The following is a 25,194-nucleotide window of genomic DNA, read 5'->3' as shown; positions in this document are numbered from 1 at the left end:
TGTCTTGTATCCTAGACCTGTAGGTTGCATTGATGCCAAGTGTTTGACATAATGTCAGTCTCGATTGGGATGCTCAGGCCTAGTCTTGAGGTTGCTTTTTGATTTATCAACATTGTTATCATGTCTTTGGTGGATTCTAAAGGTTGTAGCAAGTTTTGGGTTGTGGTCGGGATTCTGGGCTAGAAAAGTGGCTCAAATCTCAAGGTCCCTGGCATAGGTCTACTAAGAAAAGTCCACAGTCGACGACCCATAGGCCTATGAGAGAGACTTTGGGTTTTTGGACACTGTCATGCCTATAGCATGAGAGTGACTAGGGGTTAAAAGGATTAAATCATTAGTGGGACTTAGGGACAGGATGTCTGAGTGGTTGACATGTCTCCTAAGGGTTTTATTGCTGATGTGGATGATTTTGTTTGATATGTTCCATCGGTTCCATTTCCTTAAGGTCACCAAGGAAGTTGAATCCCTTATAGTAGCCTCTCTCGTCACATGTTTACCCTGGCTGGCAGGTTGCTTGGGTGGACCTAGGAGGAGGGGGTGTTACAGATTGGTATCAAAGTGTGGTTACGCTCTTCTTGGGTGAAAGTGCTCGTCCATGCATGCATGTCAGTTGCATGTGTGTCTCTTACACTTGCATTCCATGTGCTTATTGCATTGCATCATGTTGATCATGCTTGTAGTAAGGTTGTCATGAGGAACTTGATGTGATTTTGTGGGATGCATTGTTAGAAGTATATGACTGGTTATATGATTATATGCAGCTTGAATACATTATTGCATGTTAGGTTGCATTCTTGAATGTTTTGATTACATGTATCAGTATTGTAGGTTGGTTACAAGAATTGATCACTTATGCTCGACTACATGTGTTCATATGTATATGTAGTTGATTAGGAATTTATTATGCATGTTGATAGTTGCATGTGGCAATGTGTGCAATGGAGTAATGGTTGTTGTCATGCATGAGGTCATAGCATGCATTGTTGATATGGCCTTGCATTGATGACTGGACCCTAGCTAGAATGATGTTTATGCGTTGATACACTTATTTGATATATGTCTATATGTTGTTATGATTATGTTATACATGTATCACACTGATTTGATGATATTGCAAACAAGGTATCCTCCCCGAATTATGCTAAGGTACGTTGGTTTATTGTGATTTGGTTTAGCTGACATAGTATGCCTTACAGGAAAGAGATCATATGGCTAGCAAGGTGGTAGACTACATAGAATCTCCCTATGCATCAAATGGGCAGCGTGGTGTGGGGCATTCTTTTGACTTGGAAGACACATTGACAAGCCTGAAGGAAGAAATAAGGAGTTGCAAAGCAGACAATGACAAAATCATGCAAGCACAAAAGAAACAAGAAGAGGTGAATGTGATACTACTTCAGAGTTTGTCAAATTTTTAGCGAAAGGGACCACTTTGGATCAACCATGGACATGAGAACATAACTAATGGGAAATATGGCAGTAGCTCTCCTAGTAGACACAGGTCGGATAGATCTAACATGATCAGAGATTATAGGCTATTGGACACTTGGGATAGGAGAAGTGATCAACACCAGTACTATTCCAGCTCTGGTTATGACAGGCATTATGAACATCATCGTCATCATCCTTACAGAAGGAGTGATCGGGGATACTTGTCAGATGAATTTAAGAAAGAAAATCCACCCACCTTTGATGGAGAGATGAAGAAATTGTATGATGCAGAGGCATGGTTACTTGGTATGAGGAAGTTATTTTGATTGCATGATTATTCAAAAAACATGAAAGCAAAGATAACCACTTTCAGTCTCAAAGGTAAAGTGAATATTTGGTGGGAAGATGTGAAGAATATCAAAGGTATACATGAAGAGGATTTGACTTTGCATGCATTTGAAAGGCTCTTCAAGGAGAAGTAATTGTCTAAGAGGTACTATGATGACATAGCTAAGGAGTTTTATGAGTTGTGGATGGGTTCTATGATAGATGATGAGTATACTAGAAGGTTTTTGGAGCTATTGAGATATGTGCCTTACCTCAGGGAGTATAAAGCCAAGGTTCAGAGATTCATCAGTGGATTGTCAGTAGCATACAGAGACTGGGTTGAGTTGATGAGCCTATATCGTTGGAGGAGGCCATCTGAAAGTTGAAACATTGTTATGAGCAGACAAACCGCAAAGTTGAGCCTAAGCATGAATTGAAAAGAAATGAGAAAGCTAAAGGAAAATGGACACCAAAGAGAGGAATACCTCAAGATGTAAGTGAGAAATAAAATGCAGTTCCTTACAAGAGATTAATATAGTTGAGAAGGGATGTGGAGAGCAGCAATCTAGAGACGGTAGTAGGGAAACATTGCAGTGTTGGATATGTTGTAAGGATCATTGTAAGAGGGATTACTCGTAGTATCAGAGTGGAGGTAGACCCCAGATCTACAGTGCTAAGGAGGTGCATACAGTTGTTGATGTTGGTCATAGCATTCCTCATATCTATGCAATTGTGTACAACAGGCATGTGGATTATCAAGCATCGATCATTGAGATGGATGGTAAGCTTTGTGATCAAGTTGATTCTATTTTGATAGATCCTATATCTAATTATATTTATATTAATCCTGACCTGGTGGATAAGTGTGGTTTGAGAAAAGAAGTGCATGCAGAATATTGGTTGGTACAGTTGGCTACAGGTACGAAGAAGTGAGTTCACGATTGGGTGAGAGCTTGTGCATTTGAGTTAAATGGTGTGACTACAACAACACATTTGAATGTATTGACATTAGATTCGTATAGTATGATTTTGCGTATGGATTGGCTATACCTTCATAGAACCAAAGTGGATTGCTTTGATAGATCTAACATGATCAGATATTGCAGGCTATTGGACACTCGGGATAGGAGAGGTGATCGACACCGGTACTATTCCAGCTCTGGTTATGACAAACATTATGATCGTCATCGTCATCATCCTTAAAAAAGGAGTGATAGGGGATACTTGTCAGATGAGTTTAAGAAATTGAATCCACCTACCTTTGATGGAGAGATGAAGAAATCGTAGGATGTGGAGGCATGGTTGCTTGGTATGAGGAAGCTATTTTGATTGCATGATTATTCAAAAAACATGAAACCAAAGATAGCCACTTTTAGTCTCAAATGTAAAGCAAATATTTGGTGGGAAGATGTGAATAATATCAAAGGTATACATGAAGTGGATTTGACTTCGCATGCATTTGAAAGGCTCTTCAAGAAGAAGTACTTGTGTGAGAGGTACTATGATGACATAGCTAAGGAGTTTTATGAGTTGTGGATGGGTTCTATGATAGATTATGAGTATACTAGAAGGTTTTGGAGCTATTGAGATATGTGCCTTACCTCAGGGAGTAGAAGGTCAAGGTTCAGAGATTCATCAGTGGACTGTAGGTAGCATACAGAGACTAGGTTGAATTTTATGAGCGCATATTGTTGGAGGAGGCCATCTGAAAGTTGAAACATTGTTATGAGCAGTCGAACCGAAAAGTTGAGCCTAAGCATGAATTGAAAAGAAACGAGAAAACTAAATGAACATGGCCACCAAAGATAGAAAGACCTCAAGATGTAAGTGAGAAATAAAATGCAGTTCCTTACAAGAGATTCTATATAGTTGAGAAGGGATGTGGAGAGCAGCAATCTAGAGACGGTAGTAGGGAAACATTGCAGCGTTGGATATGTTGTAAGGATCATCGTAAGAGGGTTTGCTTGCAGTATCAGAGTGGTGGTAGACCCCAGATCTACAGTGCTCAGGAGGTTCATACAGTTGGTGATGTTGGTCATAGCATTCCTCATATCTATGCAATTGTGTACAACAGGCACATGGATTATCAAGCATCGATCATTGAGATGGACGGTAAGCTTCATGATCAAGTTGTCTCTATTTTGATAGATCTTGTATCTAACTATATTTATATTTATCTTGACCCGATGGATAAGTGTGGTTTGAGAAAAGAAGTGCATGCAGAATATTGGTTGGTACAGTTGGCTACAGGTATGAAGAAGTGAGTTCACGATTGGGTGAGAGATTGTGCATTTGAGTTAAATGGTATGACTAAAATAACACATTTGAATGTATTGACATTGGGTTCGTATAGTATGCTTCTAGGTATGGATTGGCTATACCTTCATAGAACCAAATTTGATTGCTTCAACAAGGCCATTGAGTGTGTGGATGATAGTGGGGAAAGAGGACTTTGTAGGGGAAGAAGAAGCCCACATCAGTGAGGATGGTTATCGTTATGCAATCTAAGCACAGTTGTAGAAAAGGTTTTGTGATGTTTACAATATACATTTCTACTGAAAAATGTAAGGAGGTTGAGGATGTTGATGTGTTAAGTAGGTACCCAGTTTTGAAGTAGTTTTAGGATGTAGTTCCTGAGGACATTATAGAGTTTCCACCTCACAGGGAGGTAAAATTTTCTATTGAGTGGTAGCCCCAACATCAAAAGTGCCTTGCAGGATGAGCACACCTTACATGATGCAACTAAAGGAAATGTTGGACAAGGGTTACATTAGGCCAGGTGTATCGCCTCAGGGTGCGCCAGTGTTGTTCATGAAGAGGAAAGATGATACTCTTAGATTGTGCATTGATTACATGTAGTTGAACAAAGTAACAATCACGAACAAGTACCCTTTAACGAGGATTGATGATTTATTTGATCAGTTGAAGGGAGAAACAATGCTCTCTAAGATCAACTTGAGATTGGGATACCATCAGGTACTCATCAAGGAAAAGGATATCTTCAAGACTGCGTTTAGGACCAGGTATGGGAATTATGAGTTTGTTGTTTTTCTATTCCGTTTGACTGATTCTCTAGCTACATTCATGTGTTTGATGAATAACGTGTTGCATCCTTATCTAGACAAGTTTTTTTTATTGTATTCATTGATGACATATTGGTATATTCTAAGAATGAGGAAGAACATGTTGAGAATTTAGCAACATTGTTGATATTTATAAGAGAGCATCAATTGTATGCTAAACTTCGCAAGTGCAACTTCTTTCAGACTGAGGTAAATAATTTGGGTCATGTTATCTCCAAGGATGTCATAGCAGTGGACCCAAAAAATATAAGGGCCATCATGGAATGGGCAGCTCCTAAGAATGTGGATGAGGTGAGATCTTTTATGGGATTGGCAGGTTACTAAAAGAGGTTTATCAGGAACTTCTCACGCATTGCATATCCTATCACATCATTGCAATGAAAAGGTAATAAGTTCAAATGGACAGAAGAATGTGAGGCTAGTTTTGAACAGCTTAAGCAGTTTTTGACACATGCACCAGTGCTAAATATTGTGGATCCGGACAAGGAGTTTGTAGTGTGTATAGATGCTTGCAAGAGAGGACTTTGTGGAGTTCTCATGCAAGAAAGACAAGTAGTGTGTTATGAGTCACAAAAATTGAATGAGCACGAGAAGAACTATCCGACTCATTATCTTGAGCTAGCAACAATTATACATGCATTGAAGATGTGGAGACACTATCTTTTGGGCAGGAGGTTTATATTGATGAGCAATCATAGTGGCTTGAGGTATTTGTTTGATCAACCAAATCTAAATGTCAAGCAAGCTAGATGGTTGGTTACCCTTAGTGAGTTTGAATTCGAGATCAGATACATCAAAGGGAAGGAGAAATGGGTTGCATATGCTCTTAGAAATAAGGTACTGGTAAATCATATAGTAACTATGAACTCTTATGGGACAGAGTTACATGATAGGATCTTGCAAGCGGGACAACGGGATGACAAATACATGGAGATTATACATAGGTTATAACAAAGCATAGGTACAGGTACAGGTGGAGTTATAGGTGTAGGTGATTGGGATGCAGACTGTCATCTCATAGCAGATGATTTGGTGAGATTTAGAGATAGGATCTATGTGCCGAATCATAGTGAGCTCAAGAAGCTTATCTTGAGGGAGTTTCACACCAATCCATACTCAGGTCATCTAGGATATCAGAAGACGCTGATGGTGATAAAGAAGTTCTACTATTAGCTGAATTTGAAGAAGGAAGTGGCAGAGTTTGTGGCTAGATGTTTAAATTGTCAGCAAGTCAAGGTGGAATGTAAGCATCTAGGTGGTTTACTACAACCTATAGTGATTTTGGAATGGAAATGGGAGGTCATTTCCATGGATTTAATTATAGATCTTTCAAGGATAGTGAGACAACACGATTCTATTATGGTCATGGTTGACAGGTTGAGAAAGGTAGCTCACTTCATTCCAGTAAAGACTACATATTCAACCAGTGAGGTAGCACAAGTGTTCATCAGAGAGATAATGAGACTGCATGGTGTTCCAAAGAAGATTGTGTTGGACAAGGATGCAAAGTTCACTTCCAAGTTCTGGAAGGAGATATTTGCACGCTTGGGTACCGAGTTGGCCTTCAGTACAACTTATCATCCACAGACAGATGGACAGATAGAGAGGATCAACAGGATCTTGGAGTATATGTTGAGGATGTACGTGATGCACCAACAGAGGAAATGGGAGGTGTATCTTCCATTGGTTGAGTTCACATACAACAATGGTTATCAGGATTCATTGAGGATGAGTCATTTTGAGGCATTGTATGGGTGGATTTGTAACACTCCCGTCAGCTGGAGTGATCCAGTGAGCAGGGTACTTATAGGATTGAACATGTTGGCATACATGGAGCAGGAAATGCAAGTTATAAATAAGAATCTAAAGGCGACACAAGATAGACATAAGAGTTATGTGGATCATTACAAGGTGTTCAAGGAATTTCAGGTTGGGGAGCATGTTTATTTGTGCATCAAGCCCAAGAAAATCTCTTTGAGGATTGGTTCATGTGCCAAGTTGGCACCATGATATTGCAGGCCTTTCGAGATCCTTGAGAGGATTGGGCTAATGGTAAATCGAATTGCACTGCCTCCAACATTGAAAGTCCATGATGTTTTCCATATTTCATTGCATAAGAAGTATATAAAGGATGTTGATCATGTTATTGATTGGTCTGTATTACAGGAGGAGCAAGAAGGAGAGTTCCAGCTAGAGCCTCAATGCATATTGCAGCGGAAGTATCTCATGCTCAGGAAGAGAGACATAAAGAAATTTAAAGTACAATGGAAGAACTTTGGGCCTGAAGAAGTTACATGGGAAGTGACGGATTAGATGCGGGCCTTCTATCCTTCATTGTTTATCGGTTGAGACAAAGCATTTTTGGTTTGATGTCAGTATATGTTTGGCATATGTTTTGTTGATGTTTTGGTATATGTATGTATATGTATGTATATGTATACAGATGCAAATATTTCCATGAGCTAAGTTATAAGGCTCGAATAAGCGGTATGGGTGTCATGTTATTATGCTTGTTATATTGTCATGTTGTCATGATGTTTTTCTTTTGAGCAAGTCTTTCATTGTAAATACTACAACGAGCTAAGTTATAAAGCTCCATGGGTAGTATGTTTGATTTTCAATGGTTTTGTTGAGGTCTTGGTGTGGTTTAACACTGAGGATGGTGTTCCCCAAGGGGGAGGGTTCTGTAACAACCCTGGTGAAAATTTCATGTAATAAAAGTTAATAAAGGAAAAATAAGACCACGGGTAAGGGACACTTATTCCAAGATGAATGTTGGGCAAAGATATCCTAGTGGACATCATTGGATATGTGTTTTGGCTAAGGAAAATTGTCAAAGGCTAAGGAAAAGGCACTAACAGGCACATTTGTTTATGAAAATAAAGGAAATTAGGAGACAAGTAAGGTGAAAGGTCACATGTTGCATGTGAGGAGGAAATTGAAGGAAAAATAATGGAAAATGAAGAAAATAGAGGCCTCATTAATAAAAAGGTTTATGAGGATCAGTTGTTAAAATTTTGTCAGTACAAGTTTGGAGCTCTCTCATTATTCTCTCTCTCTCTCTCTCACACACACTCTTGGTCACTTAGAGTTTTCTTGGAGCACTCTAGCTTTGGATCAAGGAAAGAAAAACAAGCAAAGGGAAAGGAAGGAAAGCAAGGATCAAGGAAAGGAAATAAGGATCAAGCAGCTTCAGCAAGAATACTTGTAGGTAAAATTTTCCATGTGTGACTTCCTAGCTGGTTTGGACATGAATGGTTTTGCATGTTGGTGTATAGTTCTCTTACTATCGGTGGCATGATTTTGTCGGGTTATGATAGTGGTTTTCAACCTAGCCTTGCCTTTTTCTAGATGCCATGGTGTTGGGATGCTTATTTTGGTTTTTGAGCTTTAGCTTACCAGATGGATTTTAGAATCCACGGTGGAGGTGGTCTCTAGTTTCATTCCTGAATGCCTAGGAATCCCTTGACCGGTTTTAGCAGGATACACGTTAAAGCCTGAAGGAGAAGTCTCGGTTTAGGGCCTAGTGATCCGAGCGTGGATTGTGGTAAATCTAGAGATACTAGTCTCGGTTTAGGGCCTAGTGATCTGAGCATGGATTGTGGTAAATCCTGAGAGACTGGTCTCGGTTTAGGGCCTAGTGATCCAGGGTGGATTGCACTAAAGCCTGAGAGACAAGGAGATAGAAAATTACTCAAGGATATTGATGGATTTCGGATGGCATTCCAAGTTCATTTTAGTTGTGATCAGAGCACCAATTTTGGTGTGATCACAGTTTGATGAGGGTGGAGGTGGTTTAACCGCTATATTCCCTTGGTTTTTCATGGATTAGTTGTTCTATGAGATCCCACATTCATTCTTGGAATATGGCATGAGGGTGACTGGATGAAAGAGAGATTTGGTTCAGCCATGTCTATGGTTGTGTGGTACGTGGAAGTCTCGAACTTGGTCAAATTTGCCTATGATTGATAAAAGCTAATTTCTCTTACTTTTGCACTGGTTTATATGTGGATTTAATGGCAATCATATCTCTGATATTTTTATGGTTCTATGTTGGTTATAATCATGGTTAAATGATTGGTTCATGTCATAGTTATTTCATCTATTTAATTCTAATTGTTAAATGGATGGATGCAAGACCTAATTGATGTTATAATAGCTCAGTGGAGAAGGAGGTGATCCTTATGGTTATGCTTCATAAGTTTTTTCAGTCATTTATGTTCGGTCTTGTATCCTAGACATGTAGGTTGCATTGATGTCAAGTGTTTGACAAAATATCAGTCACGGTTGGGATGCTTAGGACTAGTCTTGAGGTTGATTTTTGATTTATCAACATTGTTATCATGCCTTTGATGGATTTTGAATGTTGTAGCAATTTCTAGGCAGAGGCTGAGATTCTGGGCTAGAAAAGTGGCTCAAATCACAAGGTTTCTCGCATAGGTCTACTAAGAAAAGTCCACAATCGCTAGCACATAGGCCTATGAGAGATAATTTGGGTTGTTGGACATTGTCATGCCTATAGCAGGAGAGGGACTAGGGGTTAAAAGGTTTAAATCATCAATGGGACTCAGGAATAGGATGTTTGATTGGCTAACATGTCTCCTGAGGGTGTTGTTGCTGATGTGGATAAGTTTTTTCAATATGTTCCGTCAATTCCATTTCCTTAAGGTCACCAAGGAAGTTAAATCCCTTATATTAGCCTCTCTCATCGCATGTTTACCCTAGCTAGCAGGTTGCTTGGGTGGACCTAGGAGGAGGGGGTGTTATGCTATATCACCATAATTATTGGCAAATTTGTCATAATATATTATCAATTCTAGGAATCCTCTGAGTTTCTTTAAGGTATTTCGGATTGGCCATTCCCTCACAACTTTGATTTTGTCAAGATCAACATTAACACCATCGTGTGATACAATATGACCAAATATTCCACTTATTGAGCCACAAAGGAACACTTGTATGGATTTACATATAGTTGTTTCTCTTCCAATAGTGTTAAGACCCTATCAACATGTTATACATGCTCTCCCCAAGATTTTTTGTAAATTAGTATGCCATCAAAAACACTAGCACAAATAGAATCTATCAAGATTTGAAATGTTTAATGTGAATTTGTAAGTCCATATGGCATAACCAAAAAATCATAATGACCTTCACGTGTTTTAAAGGTTTTTTTTGGAATGTATTCTTGTTTTGGGAATGCATTCTTGCCTCATTCTTATTTGATGATATCTAGTACAGAGATCCAACTTAGTAAAGAAAATTGCTCCATGCAATTCATCTAACAATTGATCAATGAAAGCAATAGGAAACTTATATTTGGTTTTCAAATTGTTGATTTTTATGTCTTTTGGACACATACGGCATAAGCCATCCTTTCTTATAATCATCACCACTTCTGAAGAGAAGCACTTTGGATAGGCTAAATGATGCCTACCTCTAACATTTCTTCAACTGTATGCTAAATATCATTCATTTTTGCATGTGTATATATGTAAGGCCTAATGTTAGGTGGTACACTTACAAGTTGAAAATTACAACATGGTCATGTTCTTGGACAAGTGGAATACCCTTAGGAATTTCTCCAAATACCTTGGCATGATTCTTAATTACTTTTTGAAGATCCATTTGAGTAGAGGATATAAATGTTTGAACATCTAGTGAACACAATTAAATTGCACCTTGGTGTCCCTTTTTTAGTAATTTTTTCATGCTATTAGAACTTATCACTTTATTGGGTTTCCCTTGGATACCTCTAAGCTCAAATTTCTTTCCTTTTGAGAAAACTATTATGAAAAAATATTTGAAATTAAGGGCCACTATTCCTAATTATTATAACCATTGGACCCCTAATACAACATCAACACCATCCATTTGGATTGCAATTATGGGACTAACAAATAAATACTCTCCCATATTCATATTAATCATATTGCATTTCCATAAATAATTTAGTGTACCTCCATCTGCAATAATGACTTGAAATTTTAGTGTTGGATATATAAAGAAATTAAGAAATTTTTCCAATTTGTAATTGATGAAGTTATGGGTACTACCTGAATCAATCGATATGGTTTCCCATTCACTTTTGATATATCCTTCTATCTTTGGGGTTTGTGGAGTATTGATGCCAGCCAATGCATGACAAGAAATTGTTGTAGTTTCTTATAGCTCTAAATCTTGTGAAGTTTCCACATCTTGATCTTCTTCATCTTCACGGTCTACATAGAATAATTTATTTTCATTGCATTTATGCCCTTTAATATAATGTTTAGCACAATTTAAATATATTCCGTTCACTCTTCTTTCATCCATTTGCTAAGGAATCAACCTTGTCATTTTAGGAAAGGGTGCATGATTTTCCTTCTAGTTATTAGTGATCAATTTTCTAATGGCCATATTTTTACTTTCAACTTTCCTTGCTAGACTTAAAGAATGCTCTAGATATTTAGGATCAAATAGACACACCTCATGTTAGATTCATTCCTTTAAAGTAACAATTATTAGGTCTAACAAGTTATCCTATGAAATATTCTTTACTCTAAGACTCGACTTTTGGAATTGTGTAATGTTATCAATAACTAGATTTTTTTTTTGAAGATTTACTCTTAATATCACCATAATGTGCTATCAATTCCTCTATAAAAACAGACCAAGATATTTAAAAAAAAAAAAAAAAAAACTTTCACAAATCCATTGATACCATACATGTTGGTATTTTTTTTAAATATGGATTCAATATTTACCTTTTGTAAGGATGCCACTTGGTGTAGTTCAAAGTATTGCTCCATCTTAAATATCCATGTTACATGATTTTTACCATCAAATTCCTTCCTATCAATCTTCAAAATCCCTTGTTGCTGACTTGAAGCCCTGATGATGTGGATGTTTGATTGAAAATTCATGATTATGGTTTTGCAATTAGAAATTTGTGCTCTCTAATTGTGATATCATACTCCCCATATGAGATTGATTCTAAACAACATGATTCTCCTTATGTGCATGATTTCCTTGGATCTCCGCATCCCTTTTAGGAATCCTCTCCAAGAGAAGAGTTTCCATAAAAATCATGGATTTTTTGCATTTCTTCCTTATTTTCATTCATCTTATTTTCCATTTATATTTTAGGTTTTTTTTAAGAACCTAATAAATCCACCTTTTTCAACATACTAGCATCCATTTCATTGACTTTCTTCTCTAATTGAGATAACCTAAATTCTAAGTCTTCACTTTTTTCATGGGTCAAGGGTGGGTCTTTAGTAGATTTAATTGGTGTAATAGATTTCTTTTGAGGCATGTTTGAAAAAAATAACAGCCTCCCACTTTATTACAATAGAAAAGGGGATCTCCTAATGAACCATTAGGTCACTAGTAAGTTATGTACCTTAATTTGGAGGATATCATAATGGTTGAAGTTTTATTGATATATCTCTAATATTTGAGGCCTTCTGGATTTGAATTTTTTTTTGCAATACTCTGATATGTAGTTTCTACAATTCCATAGGTGTGAACTAAATCTGATGTGCCAACTGAAAGTTATAGTAACTTTCCCAAAACTTGTTGATTTTTTGGCCTCTTCCCATGAGAAAACTTATATCCCAGGCCACGTGTCCAATTCTTGAAATATAATTCTAGAATTTTTACTTGAGGTACGTTTATATGTGAAATTATTGAATATTTCATTGTCTAAAAATTTCCACACAAGAATATATAGAAAAATATCAAATTGTCATGTTTAAAATTTATTTCATGACATTTCACAAACCCTAACTTACATAGGGTATAACTCCAAAATTATAGTACAATGAATTCTGAAAATAGAACCTGATATTCCTTGATATTTCTCCTTAATATGATCCAAGTTTCACTTTATGAATCCTTGCAAAAAGAAAAAAAAAACTTATAACATAAATTCAAAACTAACTTTTTTGAGACTGAATTCTGAAGCATATAAAAACCCTACCTTCCTTGGAGCATATCTTCTAAAATATAGAAAACATATATATACAACCTGGATCATATGTTCATCATGATTTCTTCTTGACATGGTCCAAGTTTCAAGTTCTCAAACCTAAAATAAATAAATAAATAAGTTATAGTGAAAATTTTGAACTGTGTTATTTGAGACATAATTTAGGAGCATTAAGAAATCCTAACTTCCTTTGAAAATATATCAAAAAATATAGAGAACAAAGATTTGAAACCTGAACCAAGGTCGTGGAGGCGGCGTAGTGGTAAGGTCGACCTCGTTATGACGGACCGGTCTTGTGTTCGATCCCGAGCAAGGTTGGTGCTCGTCGTGCGAAAAGGTAACCGAACCGTGGCCAAGCCCACTACCTTTTAAGGTCGTGGAGGCGGCGTAGTGGTAAGGTCGACCTCGTTATGACGGACCGGTCTTGTGTTCGATCCCGAGCAAGGTTGGTGCTCGTCGTGCGAAAAGGTAACCGAACCATGGCCAAGCCCACTACCTTTAAGGTCGTGGAGGCGGCGTAGTGGTAAGGTCGACCTCGTTATGACGGACCGGTCTTGTGTTCGATCCCGAGCAAGGTTGGTGCTCGTCGTGCGAAAAGGTAACCGAACCGTGGCCAAGCCCACTACCTTTAGTCTCTTCGGAGACATTCGATAAAATTGGAACGATACAGAGAAGATTAGCATGGCCCCTGCGCAAGGATGACACGCACAAATCGAGAAATGGTCCAAATTTTTAACATTTGGATCGGAGATGCCTTCGAAGCGAGCACGACGATGGTGAGCTCCCGCCCCCGGCCGCGTCCCTGACCCTCTCTGAGTGCGCCCGAGCCTGGCAGCTCTGCTGCTGGGCTGCAGCATCCTGCTGCTGACCCCCTTCGCCCAGGGCCTCCTGTCCTCCCCTCATCCGGGCCTCCTGCCCTGACCCTTTCTGAAAGCGCCCGTGTTTGGCAGCTCTGCAGCTGTCTGCAGCCTCCCGCTGCTTTCCCTTTGCTTAGGGCCTCCTGCCCTCTCCTCACTCGGGTCTCCTGGCCTTCACGTTAGTTGTCTGAGCGCCCCTGCGTGGCCCAATGGATCCACCTTCTCAAGAGCAGGCAGAACTGGAGAAAGCCTTTGCATCTCTTATTCCAGAGAACATCATGGAAAGGATTCGCCCTTCAGCCTCAAAGTTTGTCAAAAAGCTGGATGAAATCCCGGAAGTCTCTCTTCCCCCAGCACTTCCAAGGAGAGCTGTTGTGGCCCTTGCTGAACGCGGACTGGTTGGCCAGTTCACGGGGTTATGGCCTTCCCCTCGCACGGTTCAACGCTGGGTAGAAAGAAACTGGAATGCTATGGTCCAAGGAAAAATCGCAATAAGGTTTTGCGGAAGGGGGTTCTTTACCTTCCTATTTGAAACAGTGGAGGACCGTAACCTCATTTTCAGAAACGGACCCTATTTCATGGACACCCGAGGCCTTTATCTCAATCGCTGGACTCCTAACTTCGATCCAGAAATGGACGTCCCCAATGCAGTTCCTGTCTGGGTACGCCTTCCTCACCTACCGCTCCACTGTTGGGGAGATGAATCTGTACGTGCCATCGGGAACGCAGTAGGGAAATACGTTGACAGATCAGAGCCAAAGGAGAATATGCATGCATGCGCAAGGATATGTGTAGAAGTGGATTTGGGCAAAGGCTTACCAGAGGCAATCAAACTCAAAGTAGATCAGTGGACGCACATTCAACAGGTGGACTACGAGCAGCTCCCTTTCAAGTGTAAGGTATGTCACGAATACGGTCATTTTGCTAATAGGTGCAGTAAATCTAGATCAGAAGATAATAGCAATAATGAAGCCCCTGAGGAAGCATGGGAAATAGTCAGGAAAAAAAAAAGACAAACCCTCCCCCTGAATCAACAGAGCCCTCCTCTGAAACCCCAATCCTCTCCACTCACCCATCAAGTTCGGGCCCTCCCATCCCCTCATCCTCCAATCCCTTTGAATCCCTGGCTTCAGAGGAGCCTTCATCCCCCCCTCCGTCTCCCAAGGGCCCCAGAACCTCCCCCTCTTCTCCCCTCCAGGCCTCCCCCCCTCCAACAGTGGAAAGAATTCTAACTAGAAATAAAACAAAGGAAAGCATCTCAGCCACGGATCCACCAAGAAAAGTAGGAAGGAAATCAAACAAGGAAATAAGAGATGAGAATGCGGCTAAAGAAATGGCTACAGGGACCCAGCAACCAATGGACACCTACCTTGACAGGAACAAAGGAAGTGGGGAGAAGATGAAGGAGAAAAGTGGGATCCACAACAAATCAGGTAAATGATGATTTTGGTCTCTTGGAACTGTAGGGGGATGGGCTCCTCCCTAAAAGCAAATGCAGTCCGAGACCTTATTAAAGCAGAACATCCAGACTTCCTCCTACTCCAGGAGACCAAAATCAGTGAACAAGAATTCCAAAACAGCTTGATAAGAAATAGAAAGTATGAAAGAATAGCCATGAGTGCAATAGGAGCCTCAGGAGGTATAGGGGCAATATGGAACAAAAGTAATTGGAATCTCATAGATAACAGACAAAAAAGATGGTGGATCAGAATAGATATGCAAAGCACAGACAAGAAGGAGGAATACACAATCAATAACGTATATGCTCCCCCACACTTCAGGGACAAAGCTTCTTGTTGGGATTCTCTAATTGCAGATCTTGAGACTGCCCAAGGGAGGAATATTTTCCTAGGAGGAGACCTTAACTTAATAAGGAATGTAGAGGAGAAGCTAGGAGGGAAAATTTTTATTGATCCCTCTAGAGAAAAACTGGAAGATATCATTCAAACACACAATCTCATAGACATCCCTCCTCAAAATGGCCGCTACACTTGGTCAAATAAAAGAACAGGCAGGAACAATATCAAAGAGAGACTTGACAGAATTTTAGTACAGGAGAGAACAGTTACCAACTTTCCGAGGATTCGCAGCACAATCATACAAGGCTTCATTTCTGACCACAAACCAGTGGCGCTGTATTTAGACAGAGGGGAAGACATGGGTCCGCTGCCATTCAAATACAACAGAGCATGGGATTCCAGCGAGGACTTCAAAATCATGATAAAAGAAGCCTGGACAACGGAGATAACAGGCTCCCCACACTTCGTTTGGGAAACAAAGATCAAATTGCTGAGGATTGCCATAAAGAAGTGGGCGAGGAATCACGTGAACGAGGAAAGGAAGAAAAAAAATGATCTGCAAATGAAATTAGAGCATTGGAATCAGGAAAAGGAGGCAGTCCAAGAAACGGAAGAAGACCAAAGGAAAGAAAGTGAGTTGTATAAAGCGCTTTACAATCAGCACCGTAAAGAAGAGGAAGAGCTAAGACAGAAGTCAAGATGTCTCTGGCTCAATTCTGGGGATAAAAACACCTCGTTCTTCCATAACAGTCTTAAAGTAAGGAGAGCTGGAAATAACATTGAAAGGATAACGTTTGAAGGCAAAGAGCTTACGGACCAAGGGGAAATCAAGGAGGCTGCCTCTAAACACTTCCAATCTCTTCTCACAGCTGACCCTCACTATCAAGAAAATCCAGAATTCGCCAACATCATTGAGAGAAAGGTCTCAGAAGCTCAAAATTGTGAGCTGGACAAAGAAATCTCAATAGAGGAGATTGAATGGTCAATCAATAGTATGCCACTAGACAAAGCCCCCGGGCCTGATGGCTTCACGGTGAGCTTCTACAAAACCCACTGGGATATCATCAAGAAAGATTACATAAGAATGGTGAAAAATTTCCACTCAAAAAGTAAAATGGGCAGCAGTATCAAATCTTCACATTTAGCGCTAATCCCAAAAGAGCCCAACCCTCAATCCTTTGACAGGTTCAGACCTATTTCATTATGCAATGTCTCATACAAAATTATCACTAAGATACTGGCAAATAGGCTTAAAAAAATCCTTCCCTCTCTTATCTCGGATAACCAAGGAGGATTTCTCCCCAAGAGACATATAACAGATAATGTTATTCTGGTTCAGGAGGCGATACACAGTAGCGTAGCTAGAAATGAGAAGGGTATGATAATCAAGCTGGACATGGCGAACGCCTTTGACAGGGTAAACCACACATTTCTGCGGACTGTCCTAGAGAATTTCGGTGTATCAGAGCTCTTCATCAGCAGGATTATGGAATGTGTATCCCATAATTGGACAGCCCCTCTAATCAATGGTAGGCCCTGCAGCGCCTTCAAGAGCACAAGAGGCTTGAGGCAAGGTTGCCCTCTTTCTCCTTTCCTCTATATCATCATGGCAGAAACTTTAAGTTTGCACCTGGAAAACAAGCGAAAATTAAAGGAAATAACAGGAGTGGACATCATTCGAGGAGCCAAGGGGATCAATCACTCCTTATTTGCAGATGATACTCTTTTAATCGGTGGTGCCTCAAGCCTCATGGCCAGGAGATTCAAGACCATCCTGGACCTCTTCCTTCAAGCCTCGGGGGGCAAATTAAACAACAACAAGTGCATGATTTACACCTGGAATGTTCCAAGATACATAACTCAAAGGATCTCTATAATTATGGAAATCCCAGCTCAATCAAACTGGTCTCATTTCATGTACTTAGGACTGCCTCTGGCCAAAGAGACAATCAAAAACGAAGTTTGGGTCAAGCTAATTGAGAAGCTGAGAGGGAAACTGCAGAGCTGGGGGATGTATTGGCTTAACTTGGCGGGCAGAACAATTCTCATCAAAGCCATTCTATCAGCCCTCCCTATCTACCAATTTGCCATTACCCTCGCCCCTTCAAGCATTCATAAACATATGGAGCTGATTTTAAGAAGCTTCCTATGGAAGGGGGGAAAGCAAGACACTAAAAAATTCAGCTTGGTGAAATGGGAAAAGGTCATCCTTCCTTTAGAAAATGGAGGACTAGGAATTAGAATTCCTAGGTTGGCAAATATGGCAATGGGCTTCAAGTTAACCTGGAGAATCTTAAAAGAGAAAGGAACCTGGTGGGCAGAGGTCATCAAAAGGAAATATCTGAATGGGATCAATAGCAACATCCTTTCTGAAGCAATCACTGACAGACACTGTACCCCTGTTTGGAAATTGATCAAAAAAACCTTACCCCTCCTCAAGTCTCACATCTCTAAAGTCCCAGGTAATGGAAAGCATATCAGCATATGGAAGGATAGAATTATGGGCACGGAAGCCAGGGAAAAGTCCATCAATTTCAGACCCCTACAGCAGTGGATGTCAGAAGCTAATCTTGAAACCCTTTTCGACATTTCACTCTGGGATCAAAACAGCTGGAAAGGATGGAAAACACTGCACCTACCTAAAGAATTAGAGAATCTCTGGAACGACCTTAAGCTCTCTCTCACAGGGTCAGCCCCTACAAGCAGAATGATAGATGATAGTTACGTTTGGGATCCAACCGGAGGTAATTACACAGTGAAAGGAGGTTACAAGGCACTCCAAAATTTAGCAGCACCCAACAATTGGCAACTCTACAAAGCAGCATGGAGAATTGAAAGCCTTCCGAAGATAAAACTTTTTAATTGGACCTTGCTTCATGGCAAAATCCTAACAGCAGAAAATCTTAGGAAAAAGGGAATTCAGGGTCCCTCACTTTGTTTCATGTGCAGGGAGGCGGAGGAAAACATCAACCACCTTTTCATTGACTGTCCAGTAGCAAGGTCCTGTTGGAAACTTATAACTAGTCCTCTAAATATTGGAGACTTCCCCAATCAGACTTCCCTCCTTCAGAAAGGTTGGGGGAAAACCTTCCCTTACGCCAGCAAGAACATGATCCTAGCTAAGAGAATATGGACCAGCATCCCTTCAAACCTTTGTTGGCAGTTATGGTTAGCCAGGAACGAAAGTATATTCAAAAACAAGAAACCTAGTATATCCAGCATTCTGGCTAAAACAACTGCTCTCATAGCAGAAACAATAGAAGCTAATGGGATCTCCCATGCTGACCCGGAATACACAGATGATAGGGTGAAGGAATGGGTACGGAGATTCAACTATAAACCAAGAACAAAAAACAAATCAATAACAGGAACAGGACAGAAGGATTGGAAACTCAGAGGGACAAAGGAGGAAATCAACAGTTGGATCCAAAATCAAAAGCGGTTCACGCTCCACTTTGACGGGGCTTCAAAAAACAATCCAGGCAGAGCTGGAGCCGGGGGAATAATTAGAGATCCTCAAGGGAAAACAATTGTCACTTATGAGTGGGGTTTGGGTACCATGACGAACAATAAGGCTGAAGCTTACAGCCTTCTATTGGGGACCTCCATCGCCCTGAAGCTAGGCATTCAAAATCTCTTAGTTTTAGGAGACTCAGCAATCATTATAGCAGCTATGAATTCCGGAAAAGATTTCAACCAAATCGCCTTAAACAGAATCAAAGGCAGAATAGTGGATCAGATCAGGGGTATCAGCAAAGTGACTTTTAAGCACGTCCTAAGAAGCAACAATGTGGAAGCGGACGAGCAGGCAAACAAAGCCACGGGAAGACTCACGGGCCAGGTTAAGGAAAACAATGATTCTTATGACAGGGATATTCCATAGACAGGACGCTCTCCCTTCGCACCAGATAATCGGTCACCTCAGGCATCCGTTCCAATGCTGTTGGCCCGCGCATACCCTATCCTCATCAAATCATATCCTTCTCGACTGTCGAAGCAGGTGTTATAGGACAGCGTATCGCCCTCTGGAATCGAGGAATGCAGGCACGGTTTGGAATCTCTCATTGAACATCACAGACAATAACAGAGGGTGTGATCACGCCCATGCTGGTTACAGGCTCCAAGGACAGGTAAAAATCAACTCAAAAGATCTCACGAACACCAAGAATAGATACACCACTGCTCGAAACAAGCGTGAGCAAGCCCTCTTCGCTCTTATAAATTACAACGAGTATCTCAGGTCTAGCACAACTCAAGGCAATCAGAGACAGAGGCGAAGGGTTCTTTACAGGCGGGGGCTTCAGTCAGAAGGCTCCTCTCAGGATCTTAAGATCAGTATCTGGTTTAAAGAAAATACCGAGCTCCTCTCGGTTGGCAGCAAAGACTATCAGACTCCCACAGCTCATATTGCCCTCCCTAATCTCAAGCATCGTTTGAAGGCGCCCTGCTCGATCCAGGATCCAGCCGTTATTCCACTGCCCTAGGTAATCGATTCTCTTCATTTCTGTGCTTTTAGTATTGCTAACAGTTTTGTTTATGTCCTCAGCTGCGCACTTACTCATCATCTGAACCCCTCGTCACTTAATCCATCGAGCAAGCAGCTCTGTGGCATCGCCCTCACGCCCTCTGCCACTTCAAACATTCCTCGGGGCACTGCTGATCCTGATATTGCCAGGATGGCGGAGCAGCAAAATCAGCCTGCCAATCAGGCTCAACCCGGAAATTCTATGGGAAATATTTTCAACAACAAGGAGTGTAACATGTGTAAAGCCCATGTAATCATGATCAATGCCCTGAACAAACAGATGAAGGAGCTGACAGAGGATTATCACTCTGATAGAAATTCCAAGCGCAAAAAACTGGAGAAAAGGAAGAAAGAGATCGAAGATTTAAAGGACCGTTGCATACATATGGAAGCTGCCATAGACCACCTTCGCTCCCTCACTGAAAGCCAGCAGGCCGAAGCCTCAAACAGAGCAAGCAGGAGGGAACAGCTCCCGGATGACTCTGTCACCCAGCACTCCCCTTGATTTTTATGCATTGTAAATTCAGTTGGCTAGGAGGCTCTTTTGTCGGGCAATATAGCCGTTTGTTTTTAGTTTTGTGTTTAATCAAGAGAATCTTCGAGGATTATGGGTCTGCGCACCCACTTTTGAACCTCAGCTCTCAGAGCTTTCCCATTTTGTACTAGAATACTGGATTGTTGGTTTTATAATATACGAGTAAACGACTTTGTTAAAAAAAAAAGATTTGAAACCTGAACCAAATATTTCATAGGATTTCTTCTCAATCTTCTCCAAGTTTCACCATTTGAAACCTCCAAAAATAATAATAATAATATAAATAAATAAATAACAAAAACAAAAACAAAAACAAAAACAAAAAATTATAGCGAAAATTCCATGATGACCTATTTGAAGCATCAAAACCCTAGGATCAAGAGCTCTGACACCAAATGTTATGATCCTTGGACCTTAAAAATGATAATAAATTGATAATTATAATCCAATTAAAGGGAGAAACCTCCTTTTACAATAAATACAATGAAAATTATACTATTTGATGACCCTAAGACTAGGTCTCCTTAGAGTGTGTGTGAGAGAGAGAGAGAGAGAGATAAAGGATACAATTATAACAAAATGGGACCATGAGTTTTAGTGTATATAAAAATATAACAATATATATGTAATCACTCAATATCTAGTGATTAACAAGGGGTTTTAAGGGTGTTTTAATGTTAACATGGCGCTTATACAGGGCTTAACATGCCACAAGCGTGGGGTATTTTTGAAAATTAAGTGGTTGTTCATGCAAGATACTCTAAAGTGCTACAATATTTCTAAAATTGATCCTCTTAAGAATTTATTTCAAATATTATAAACAATATATTAATTTAGGAGGTAAGGAGTTTCACTAATCCATTATTGGTCAATTTAAATTTTGGAGAAAAACTCAGACTTTGACATCATCATGCACAATCTAGAGTATGTCACATTTCAAAGAGATCATGTTGCTTACCTGAGCTATCTAGGTCTCCCTCATTAAATACGGGTAAGACACCTAGTGTCATATTGATAGTTGGTGTTTCTCCCCTTCTAAATTTGATGGGTTTTGTCTTAGCCTTCTTGGCCTCCATAACCATTATGCATGCATCAGTTCTCCCAAATTTAGAATTAGTGTCTTGGTGGGAAACCAATATTGTAGAAAAGAGGCCCCTTCAAAATTTATGTGATAGTGGTGTTTCTGTTGAAATTTGTAAGTAGGTTCGGTCTTCATAAATATGAAATGTACTCTTGATTCTTATATGTTGTAAAAATAAAAAATAAAATTATTATTATTATTTTTGTAGCAAGGTTTTGATGCTCAAGGATTATTTTATTTATAGGTCAAGCACCAATTGGGTGCTTCTAAAGTTTGTCATAGTGTCAATAAGCCAATAAATTCATTGTCATATCAAGAAGAGCCCATTGGGCATCTTGTAACATGTCAAAAGAGTTATTTTTGTATCTAAAGTGTAAAAATACCCCTCCAAGACCATGTCGGCCTAGAAACTAAGAAGGCGGCCTCATTAGGGCATGTTGTCCTCCTTGGAAGCCTATATAGGTGATAATTCAACCTCCTATGGATATTCACTCACTCATTCATCATTCAAATGAAAAAGGAGAAGAAGAAAGGCAAGTGAAGGAAGGAGGAAGAAGAAAATCATTTTTTTTGGGTTTTTTCTCTCTCTATCTCTCTCACACATGTGAAGACAAGGCTAAAGTTTTGCAGCTGCAAGGTTGAAGTTTTCAATTTTCAAAAAGAAGGTGGAAATTAGTAGAATAGGAAAAAACCCAAGCGAAGGAGCAAGGAAACCTTGGAAGCCTTAACATCCCTCACACATGTGGAAGCAACAACTATTGCAGGGACCAAAACTTTCAAACCTACAATGGAGACCAAAATTTTATAGTTGGGCATCAAATTTGTGCTGCTAGAAGAGATTTGAAGAGGTTTGACTTGGATATAATAAACACATCATCAAGAAGGTCTAGCTTGGTCTCGTTTAGAGGTCTTGGAATTCATCATTTGAAGAATCTATAAGACGAGAAGAGATTTATGGGTTTTCCTCCCAAGAGGAGAGGTTTTTTCCCTAGCTAGCAGCCTACATCCTATGTTCTTTTTACTATTGATCTTCATGTTTTTGGTATTCGTTTGATGATAATAACAACATAATAATAATATAAGAATATAATAATCAAGAAAAAGTAAAAATACATCACAAACAGCTATCAATTCTAAGAGAAACCCCCCTAATTGTAGCCCTATTGATTTCTCAACATGGTATAAGAGCTAAGGTGACAAGATAAGAAGAGGCAACTTGAATATCATAAATTGAAGAAGGATGCATAAGGGCCAAGCATAAGAAGATCATCAAGAAGAACTAATCCACACATCATCTTGAGGAACTAAGGAAAATAAAATAAGACTAACCATATCATCACAAAGATCATGCCATCTAGAGTCAACAACACTTTGAAGAAGAATAAGAAGACCTCAAAGACCCCACCTTATTCAAAGAAGTACTCTACACTTAAAGAATTCTTGGGAAGATCACAATTTCTAAAAATCATCATCCAAAAGAGCACCTCACCATCAAAAGAATAAATTCAATCTCCCAGACATTCAAGAAAAAATATCATCTCTAAATAAGGGAGTCTCCATTGAAGAAGAAACATTATTGTTTGAAGGAAGATTTCATCATCAAGAAGGAATCTTCAATAATCAACATCATCAAGAAGGCATTAAGTAGAGATCATCATCAAGGAGTGTCTTCAATTAACAAGTATATTTATATTTATGTCTGAATCTACTATCAACATGGCTTCATTCTGCAAGTAAAAAAACAAACTACTGGGGTCATCAAATTTCCTTGCATGGAAGAAGAGGATAGATTTTATCCTCATAGAGAATGGAGTTATTTAATATGTTAAGGGTTCAATCCCCAAACCATCTCAAGAGAAATCTCAAGCACTACAGAAATACATGAAAGGGAAAGTAAGGGATCAAAGAATCCTCATAGAATAAATCAAGGATTCCCTCATCCCTTATGTGGCAAAAATGGAAACATCAAAAGAATATATGAAAAATTGGTAATTGTTTTTCGTAAGCACTGCAAGAGAAGTTGTATCGTTGAGAACTGAACTATACAAGATGAAGGTATCAAAGTAATAAGGTGTAGCCTCATACCTTATGAGGGTATCTCAAATAACATATCAACTACAAGAGCTTGGGGAAACAATGGCTGATAAAGAAATGACCATTGTTGTGCTCAATGCACTACCTTATGAATCAATCAACTTTTTGTCAAGTATCTATGGAAAGAAGGAACCCACTCCATTTAGTGAACTTTGGTCATTATGTAAGATTGAGGAAACTAGATTGAAGGCAACAAGTGATTTTTGATCAAGTGAAAAAACACAAGCACATGCAGCTATGGCTAGAAAGAAATGGAAGTTTGGAAAGTTTGATCCTCAAAAAATAAGAATCTTGACATGTCAAATATCCAATGCTATGAATGTAATTAATATGGGAACTTCAAGAGGAATTTTCCTAAACTCAAGAAGGAAAACAAGAAAATAAAAGATATAAATGAAGTCCATATCACCAAAGAAATAGAAGAACCTAAAAATAATAAGTCAAAGAAGGAAGAAGTGATATACCTCCACTATTAGAAGGTATCTCACACACTTAATATAATTTCAAGGATATATAAGTTAACAATCATGATGGAAAGCATCACAAGTATGATAATATGCATTATAGTAGTGATTGATATGGCATCTATCATCATGATAGAAAGGAAGTAGCTCATGACATCATGGAAGGATAACTAAAGTAGAAGTTGATATGGTTGAAGCATATAGCTCATGCCATCTCCATTAGAAGCATAGAAGAATAATCTATGTAGCAATTTGAATAAAGAAAGTCATCTAGCTAGATAAGAAATCATCACACCTCATCATCATTAAAAGGAAGTACTTGCAGAATAAGGATCATTAAGATCCTCCATTGGAATCTTTATTAGAAGGTTCACCTCTACTTAGAAGAAGAAAAAGTCACAAAGGTGGTCTACATTCCACCTAGTGTGGGATCCACGGTTAGAAGGAGGATGGTATGATGAAAAAGATGTGCAGCATGTCAAGTTGGTTGAAGTATTTTCATCTTCAAGAAAGGAAAGTAAGCTTTTATAAGAAAGAATAAATGAACAGATAAAGGGAGGTATGCATGTATTTTCTAACTTTTATAAATATATATATGAAGCCTTGGTTTCGGATAGGATGGATAGAAGGATCTATCTCATGAGCATGACCGAATGAGAAGGAAAACTTCCTCTGAATGATATATGAAGGACACAATGTACCTTGAACTCTTCTATATGATAACATGATGGGATCAACATTGTACGACCTCATGGAGAATATGAGGTGGTTGAAAATCATGGTTTATATGATGCGGGAAATATGTATAGAATGTCCCTAGGAAACAATATGTGAAGAAGGTGAAAGCATATTTTGTGAATGATGTATCTACAGGATGAGATGACAAATCAACAAAGGATAACTAGAAGGATTAGCTATGACCCTGATAAGTATGAAGGAAGAAGAGAATATTGGTAATGTATATTTTGGACATGGATTCATACATGTGCAGGATGTTGAAGATAGAAGTTGATGACATGAAGAAAT

The 25,194-nt window shown here is 39.3% G+C and overlaps 1 protein-coding gene and 1 non-coding gene across 2 annotated transcripts; both read left to right on the top strand.

The window, feature by feature from the left end:
- The first annotated feature begins 13,444 nt into the window (after positions 1-13,444).
- LOC149151090 (U6 spliceosomal RNA) lies at positions 13,445-13,547 on the top strand. Its single transcript, XR_016263827.1, has one exon. It is a non-coding gene; the product is annotated as a U6 spliceosomal RNA (small nuclear RNA).
- Positions 13,548-13,879: 332 nt separating this feature from the next.
- On the top strand, positions 13,880-20,499 carry LOC149151089 (uncharacterized). Its single transcript, XM_089443058.1, has 5 exons — positions 13,880-14,332; positions 14,537-14,601; positions 15,137-19,310; positions 19,547-19,599; positions 20,016-20,499. The coding sequence occupies exons 1-5, from the start codon at positions 13,880-13,882 to the stop codon at positions 20,497-20,499; spliced, it is 5,229 nt and encodes a 1,742-aa protein (XP_089299184.1).
- Positions 20,500-25,194: the final 4,695 nt, after the last annotated feature.

This window comes from Pinus tabuliformis, chromosome 9 (genome assembly GCF_031772625.1).
Source record: "Pinus tabuliformis cultivar Carrire ecotype Pingquan chromosome 9, CPIR1, whole genome shotgun sequence".
In the NCBI taxonomy this organism is placed as follows: Eukaryota; Viridiplantae; Streptophyta; class Pinopsida; order Pinales; family Pinaceae; genus Pinus; species Pinus tabuliformis.
This window is presented reverse-complemented; position numbering and strand designations above follow the sequence as displayed.